At 32.9% G+C, this 9170-nt stretch overlaps 1 protein-coding gene across 1 annotated transcript in view; it reads right to left on the reverse strand.

Moving 5' to 3' along the window:
* The window catches only part of LOC106876623 (uncharacterized), an 11384-nt gene extending 3856 nt beyond the window's left edge, over nucleotides 1–7528 (reverse strand). Inside the window, exons 1-4 of the mRNA XM_014925238.2 lie at nucleotides 7228–7528; nucleotides 4441–4773; nucleotides 2690–2781; nucleotides 652–803 (exon numbers count right to left, since the gene is read on the reverse strand). Of these exons, the coding sequence (XP_014780724.1) occupies nucleotides 652–803; nucleotides 2690–2781; nucleotides 4441–4768 (572 nt within the window). The 5' untranslated portion in view covers nucleotides 4769–4773; nucleotides 7228–7528. The remainder of the gene's footprint in view (nucleotides 1–651; nucleotides 804–2689; nucleotides 2782–4440; nucleotides 4774–7227) is intronic.
* Nucleotides 7529–9170: the final 1642 nt, after the last annotated feature.

Consider the following 9170-nt stretch of genomic DNA (forward strand, 5'->3'; position numbering starts at 1 on the left):
GGGGGGGGGGGGCTGAGGTGTGTTCAAAGCTATGAATCAATTCTGTACGCACTCGACCAGTGCCCGAACATTGTTGCCTTTTTTTCCATCGGAGGAATCCGGTTATCCGCTAGGTCCACTATGAAGATCATCTGTTAAGGTTATCCCTACGGATTTCCATAGAAATTATAACCATCACTGATTTTGTTATGACCTTTCGTATCCGAGATGTCAGATGTAAACAAAGAATGAGATCGAGGAGAAAAATTGGTGATGGGCGTATATGATATATCGGGAGTTATTACTCCTTCATCAGTACCCATCTAACCCATTAATCATCCATTGCTCATTAGTCGAATTCATTACTAAAATAGCCACTACGTATAGCAGTGTAAAGTTATTGCATAGATCAGTCTAATCAACTAATATCCACCAATCAAAATTGCCGGAGTTGTGCCTAAATTAGAAGCCATTATTATATAAAGATGAATCTTCAGTTCGTCGGACAATATGCCTTGCAGTATGTGATTAGGCGTTCTATGTTCTGAGATTGAATGCTCCTGAAATCACGTTTACCTTTATTCCTTCCGAGATCGACAACAATAAACAATGAGTCAAGTACTGTGGCCTGTTTAATTGAGGGCTAAAAAAGATCAAAACCAGAATACATACACCTCATTGAATATGTACTTCATCGGTGGACCATTACGCCAAGGCGTTGATAAGAGTTTATCTTCCTGAAACCAAGATGTATGGTTCGTGTCTGTTCCATTGAAGTTTAATGATTGAGTAACATTTTCGATGTTACTAAAACTGAGTCTGACCTTCAAGTAAAAATCCAAATAAGATTAAAAATTAATCCCAGAAAGTGAAAGCTGGAGAGAATAGAAAAAGAAATGAGAGAGGAGATCACGAGAGAACAAACTATAAAGAAAGTGTGATATGAGAGACAAATAATGAGAGAGAGAGTAAAAGCAAGGGAGAGAGTAAAAGCAAGAGAGAGAGATAAAAGTGAGAGAGAGAGAGATAAAAGTGAGAGAAAGAGAGAAAAGTGTGAGAGAGAGAAAAAAGTGAGAGAGAGAGAGAGAAAAGTGAGAGAGAGTGAGAAAGGTGAGAGAGAGAGAAGCGTGCATGAGAGTTTGCGCTGAGTGAGGGTTCAGAATTCGAAGTCACTATCAATACGCTTGCCTATTTACTGCGAGACAAGCTTAAGGGCGGATTGTGTCGTACTATTTTTTCTTGACGCTTTGCTTCGCCCCTGATCTTCAAGACAAAGGTGATACGACTATAGAACTTGTTAATGTTGATATAATATCCTTCCACCCAGCGACTAATACTTCTTTTAGTTCGTTCGTTGCAGGTACACGACAATCCCCCGCTTCCTGTCGCATAAAAGAGTTATGTAACCTTCTTTACTCTCTCTCTCGGAAAAAAGATTTGGGCAAAGAAATTACTTCCTTCGTAACATCCCTCTGCTCTCGTTCATATCCAAAATTCTTTCATCGGCAATAACATCTAGAAAGAGTATGCATATTGGTGCTTGTACAGCTGTTGTTATTTTATAATCAAGTTGCTAAAGCTACTGTGACGATTATTCTTTTGTCTCTTTATTTTAATCCCGCATTTTGGTGTAAGGTATTGTGGTCCCTATTCTGATTTTCTGTATTTGAGCTGTACTGCCTTTATCTCACTAATAACAATATTCATAATAACTACTATTACTACTACTACTACTACTACTACTGCTGTTGCTGCTGCTGCTACTGCTGCTGCTGCTGCTGGTTATAGAGAAATACAATTTAATGAACATTAATATTCTTTCTTCTTGCACGTTGTTTAGCCGAACAACTCTCATCGATCTGACTTATAACCAAAGACATTCCACTCGTGACCATATAGTTTGTTTTTGCACGCAGAGAGTTTCTAACGAAATTTGTACAATTGCTCCCACCTATTCTACTTTTTAAGGGCGTAAGATCTGTTATACGATTGTTGATTTAACTACTATTTCTGTAGAGGCTTCCTCGATCGTTCACTGTTCTTTTTAGGTATATTCGATGAAAGGTACGGCTGAGCTTATATACGCAAAAACTTAATCGATAACGGACAGGGTCAACAACTACAGAAGAGGTTGCAAGAAGGAAAGAAAATTTTAGAAAAAGAATAAGTAAATGAGTGGAATTCGAACTGGTGAGTGTGTTAATTAATAGAGCATTAAAACAGAATGTCTCACTCTAGATACAACAAAACTTACCATAAGACATTTGTAAATATATGCGGCTTGCACGTGTTTCTGTGTGCTTGTGAATCAGCGTGTATATGTGAGACTCATTGTAAATTAAAGACTTCATTTTTAGTAACATTTGACTCAATAAATATTTAAGTAGTCGATCGATTTGCCAGAAAAAGCAGCCAAACCCCGCTTTAATTACATCTTGCTTTCTGATAAAGAATAAAACGGTTGTAGTGGATAGATAATCAAGTTAAGATAAACAATGTGCGAAAACAAGAGTGGATGTCAAGATTGGAACCCCTTTAACCACAGGAGTTAAACAGCAATAAGAAAACAAACACTAACAGCAATACTTACGCCATTGCGATGTGGACAAGAAGAAAATTCTAAAAATCAAATGTTTAAAAACATAAAGTATTATCACATATGTTGATTGCTTATTAAATGACAATCACTTTGAACGTAAAAATGTATTACCTTTGCAATAGGCATGCTGTCCCAGTGTAAATAAAAAGGATTTCTTACAAAAAAAGTTTTTCTCATGACAAATACTTTTTGCCAGTCTGTACCTGTATGAATATTAAATGAAAATGAATGTTTTAAGGAATACTTCATATGTAAAGAAGAATTGTAATTAAACTTTATTAAGATTTTAATACTGAAACGCCGTAATTGTTGTTATTCAGCGCCAAGTCAACCCTGATTGAGAAATCCTGTGGGGAAACGGATACACGGGATTTTTAAATAAATTTTATTAAGATTTTAAAGAAAATATACTATTTTCTACCGTGCAGTGAAAATTATTGTATTGGTTTAGAAATTATAATACCCATTATATAACTTTCCTAAGATTCATGTTGATATTTTTCATTTTTAGTTTCAGGCGTAGACGTAGCTGTGTGGTAAGAATAGTTTCATAGTTATAGTCAACCCTGATTGAGAAATCCTAAGGGAAAAGTTGTTGCAGACATGACCATCCCATTCTCTATCTCATATTTCATACCTAGAACAATAGTGCCGTTCTTTTCAAGCTAACAGGATGTGATTGTAGGAAGGTTTGCTTAATATTTCAAATAGGTTGGCTGACCGCATAAAGTCTCTCCCCTTGAATTTATGAAGTTTGGTACTGAGTTTTACCACAATTATCATATGGTGTGAGGTGCCATGAGATATCATCAGGAATTTTAATACTTGGTACTTGTCACTACTTTGAAGGTTTAACCGTTTTAATATAAATTTAGATATTTAGGTAGATAGTTAGATTCTCAAACATTGCAAGCGTAGAAAATAATGTTGTTATATAAATCATTTCTTTGTCCTAATAGCGACGCCGCTCAGAATAGCTGAGTAATGGACTGAAGTGGGTTTCTATCACCATCACTGAGAATGCACGATTTTTGAAGACAATGAAAAAGAAGCCTGTTACTTCAGATATAGTTTGCACAATGCTTTATGGATGCCTAAAATAAGTGAGATAATCAGAAGTTATGAAGATTAATACTGGTATTAATTCCCATGGCTTTGTTGTGATGACTTTCTCTTACTTGATATGTTTAATGATTGTGTTCTGGTTATATTTTCAGGGTATCTGTTCGTAGAAAACCGCTCCACTTCCTATATGGAGATAATACTTGACTAATGTATGCCTGTAGAATTTCTACGATGTGTGAAATATTTTATCCATTACGTTAAATTGATGAGCAATCCATCAACCATTGTATACGGCACGAGTAGGTTTATCGCATACCAATCACAGAAAAGAAAGAAAAACAAGATATGATTTTTTAAATAACGCTCAGGATTTTAAAGTATGTTGTGTTGCTGACAAATTACAGCTAGTACATGGACGAAACCAGTAAAAAGTGATAAAGAAATTTTGTTCTGATATTATGTTCAACCGGGTTTTTGTCAAATTAATCTCCTTTTCCAATATAAGTCTACACAATATATGTGAAAATAATTTCCTGAAAAAGAATAAATGAACATAAAACACTCCATATTAAAAACAGAAGCAAAGTCTAATATATTTGCTAAAATTTGTGAATTTCCCGTTTTAGTGCTTTCTCATACAGGGGGACAGAAACGGGATGCATGAATCAGTCAAGCAGACAAACTGAACAAAAAACAAAGAAAAAAACAGAGACACCCAATATTCAGGTAGTTAGTTAGGGGCATTGTATGAGGATAATGGTGGAAATGGAATATAACAAAAAATGTGATTTACTCACTTTTTCTATAGAGCATCAAATAAGATGTACAGTCGCAATCATAATCTACAAGTTTGGTGCTGTACCATCTCTTATACAGGATGCATTTACCGTTGCAATAATTAAAATAACCACATCTGGTGTCTGACATACAATATAATGCACATTCTGTGATAGAAGCCGTTTTATTCTTTAAGCCAATTCGACTATTTATGCATCTTGGATTTGGTAATTGTTTAAAAAATTTTTCCACGTATTTCGGTTCCACAGTGTTGAGAATCACGATAACCATAATTGTCAAACATTGCAGCACCTTGTAGACTGTGTAATATTCAGTCGATGTTTTCATTATTGCTGAAATATATATATCAAGAAGAAAATGGAGGGGATCAAGAGTTGGTATTCATCAACTTATAGACATTATATTACGTCTATTTATTCATTTTTTAAAAATACAATTATAGCAGTATTTTTATATTTTATATATTATATATTTAAAGCATAATATGTTATGCATGTATGTGTACTGCTATAATTGTCTTTTTTGATCCCCTCCATTTTCTTATTGCTATATAAATTAAGGGTAAAATAACTTTTTACCCTCACCCATTTGTTACATCAGTAATGCAACTTCTATGCAATGAAAAAACACTTGTATATTAATAATTGGGTATTCTACCACTAGTATATTGGATAGATAATATCCCTTAGCTGGATATATATATATATCCTTGGTAAGTCTTCTGTAGTAATCCATAATAATTATGTATAAAATCCATTACATAATTTCACATATAATTCTATTTTATATTATTTAAGTCTATGAACTATATTTGGAATACAGGACAATATAATGGATTTTATACATAATTATTATGGATTACTACAGAAGACATACCAGGGAGGCATATAAGAATTTCAAGATTCTCATACTAAAGTGTACTTACAAAAATCAAAAGCAGTAGTTTTTAAATTTTAATTTATATTTCAAACAAATTCCATTTTCCCATATTACTTCATATTTAAAAAAAAAAACTGCCATTCGATAAATTATACAAATTTCACATTTTATATCTCTGAAGAGCAGAAGAGTTGTCTATAAATGCTTATCAATATAGGATTCTATTATAGGGACAGCACTTCTGCGAAACGATCGTAAGATACTTTATAAACTGAATTCGAAACTTTTAAACTGACTTCTATATTATTATATATTTATACATATTTACATATATTTATATATATTTATATTTTTGATACAAAAATTATTTTACACACGTATATATATCTCTGAAGATTTTTCTAATATTGATTTCCTGATATTAATAGTAATATATTATATAAAATATATATATTTGCATAGTCATCGGTCCTAGAGGCAACTCATGAAAGTTTCACAAGGATAATTATAAAAATATTGGTGTGACAAAAAAACAAATATTTCAATCTACTGAAGTGAACAAATGACTACACAACTACAAATACAACTTAAAAAGCATACTAACAATTTGGAGATAAAATTAAAGCAGAAATATAAATAAGAAATAGCAGAGAAAGAAATCATTGATGCTGCGAATATGAAATCGAACCCCGTCTTCCACAAATGTGCAAAAGAATAAGTTTTAATACATTAAAAAAAATTGGGTAATTGTTTCAAGAAAATAGTTCATCTAAGGAGTAAGTGAAATGATATATGAAAAAAATTATAAGCGTTTATATTTCTCTTCCGAGAAATATGCAAATTAATAAACAAGAGGAGTTCTTCAACATCACAAATAAACATAGGGGCATTTCAGCCAAATATTTAATGTATGTATATAAATCGGAAAATATGGCTTCAACCATCAACGAAATTAATCTAACCTCGAGGGCAGAACTTGATAGGTTTCCAACAATTCACTTGACAACCTGCAATATGGGGTTTAGAAAAGTAAGTCAAGTGAATCGTGAAAGAAGTAAGCTGTGCAAAATGAAGAATGCATGATATGAGCTATCCACCAAAGATGAAGTTGAGCAGATTGTGAAATCAGAATATTCAATATCAGCAAAATCACAAAACGAATTATCAGAAGGAAATGATTACCTACTGAGAATGAAATCAGTTTGAACGACACATTGTATGATGTCTCTCACAGAGTTTCTGCAGATTTACATCAGGATAATGAAGTAATATGTCAAATACTGTGATATAGAAGTGATGTAGCTCGACTGTGTGAAGACATTCTTCTAGTTGTTGTTGTCGTGAAATGATGTTTGTATTAACAAAAACAATAAGAACCGAAAACATAGAAGGTAACAAGAGAGAAGTAATTGGACAGTATTTGTAGTATTGTGTAAGTTCATATCTAGATGCCGACAGCCTTACATTCTCAATGGAAATATTTGACTCAGCTTCTCATTAACTCCTGAACTAAGTCACAATTTACAAATTATAACAATTTCAATAACCTTAGTATTATTATTATTGCTGATGTTGAAAGTTTCTCTTCAATATGTTTTAGGAAATTATTCATTGTCTGGAAAGAATAATGGTTTCTTACATATGTAAAAGGTTACACATTTGCATACAGAAGAATTGTAACTGTTTGGTTCGAATTCTTATCATATATTTTTAGGGAGATATATTATCCATCCTTCTTACGATTTTACCAGTCTAAACCTACTGCTATTTCTCTCTGGAAATTATAATGGTGTCTCTAACGTAATGCAGATATGGGACAGCTACAGTAGTTTCTAAAATATGGGATTGTAAAGACAATTTTCGTTGTTATCTTTCTTCCAAACTATATTAATATTAATTCAACTTACCTTTAAGAATCAATGTTGACTTTCGAAGTAAACCTTAGATTAAATTGAGATTTCAACAACCTTTTCTTTTTGTTTTATCCAGTTTTGATAAACGTACCAATCTTGTTCCAACCTTGTAAATTAATGCGACAAACTTGAATTTACTTTTCCTCCAATTCTTGAAATTATCGCCAAGTTATATCAGTTTTTTTAAGCAAAGTTTTCATCTTAATGTCTTATGTTTTTTTTTATCCAGAAAGCTTTAATATGAGAGTTTCCAGTCTTAACATCAGCTTCGTTATATAGTTTTACAATCAATATTAATTTCTGGCCAACACTGTTCACAAATAGACCAATCAAAACTAACTACATGTCTTTATACGTTTGCTGATGAAAATATCTGCAGCTATTATTGTATATCGACGGCTTTCAGTCTGATTATTTTTATTTTATATTTGGGAGATTTGTTTGTTAATGCTGTGAAAAAAGGTGTTGTAAAGCCATATAAAGTAGATTTAGATATTGACGAAATGAAGGAATGATTTGTTTTGTATTCTGGGATGAAGCCAATCCTACTTATAATCTCCAGTCAGACATTGTACTTGTGTATTTGGATATTCTCACTACCCTGAGATATTTTTATCCACTATCGATATGAATTTAACTAATTTTAACATTATATTTCTTAATGTCTATGACACCGCATTTCAAATTTTCCAAATTTCTTTCTAACAATTCTCAAATTTGTTAACAGATAATAATAACATTTCGTAATTTCTCTCTATTTTCCTATTCTGAATCAGTAAATTTCGTTGCATTTTATATTTTATTTTCTAGAAAATACTTTCATTAATTATTTTAATATTCATCTTAATAATGTTTATGTTAATGTATTTGGTATTTGTTTCGTAATGCTAAATGCTATTCCAACAATTTTAATAACTGCTCCAATCACCGTCCTGCACGTGTGAACTCCCGTCATATGCTTACAGTTGTAAGCGGTTTCACTCACAGTGAATCTTTATCAACTCTCACTTCACGATAAAACATTACCTCCCTTTAATTTAACTTAACAATTAGCCTCTCTCTCTCTCTCCCTCTCTCTTTCTCCCTTTCTTTTCCTCTTTCACTCTCTCTTTTTCTCACTATATAGATACACACACACACACACATATATAATATATTTAAAATAGAGATGTGTGTGTATTCGCTTTTCACGCGAAAATGGCTTCACCAATTGCTTCCATACTTGTGATGCATCCTTTTTGTTTTTGACGGTTTTTATCTGGTTGCTTCGATACTAGCTCTTTGGTTCACTGAGTGACAAATTTCGCTGCAACCCGTACAATTCTTTATTTTCTGTAAAAATTTCTTATTTACTTTCAGCCTGTCGTATTAAAAAAAAAAAACGTAATTTCCGTTACCAAGTTATTTTCATTGTTTACTATCTTCTGCACCAGTGTATGTCTGTAAATGTATATAGACATGCATAGAAGGAAAGTGTCAAATTTGTCTACAATGTCAAGATCAGTCAAAAGAATGTCTCTGTCCAGAGAAAGAGAGACAGCTGCAGAAAGGGAAGCACGCCAAGAAACGAACTGATTGTACACTACAAAAACCAGAGCATCTCAAAGTTATGCGCAGCTGTCAAGAAATCGGAGGTGTGCACTGCTGACAAGGAATAGGATCTCCAGTGCAGAACGAAGAGTAGTTGCAACAGCTCAGAGAAGCAACTTCTATGAAGCAGCTTTCAATTATGATCCAGCAGTTCATTATGGAGATGACACTAGAGTTTCTATGGTGCAATGACAACTGAGGCAAACATTGTAATGCTAGGAAGTGGACTGGAGAGACACCTGCACTGTGCTACTAGCAGTTGAGACCTACGTAATCTAGACAGTGTTTTTAAATTTCATTATTTTCTTTAGCCTGGAAAACGCCGGGTGTATCTACTAGTATATATA

The sequence above is a fragment of the Octopus bimaculoides genome, chromosome 8 (genome assembly GCF_001194135.2).
Source record: "Octopus bimaculoides isolate UCB-OBI-ISO-001 chromosome 8, ASM119413v2, whole genome shotgun sequence".
Classification (NCBI taxonomy): Eukaryota; Metazoa; Mollusca; class Cephalopoda; order Octopoda; family Octopodidae; genus Octopus; species Octopus bimaculoides.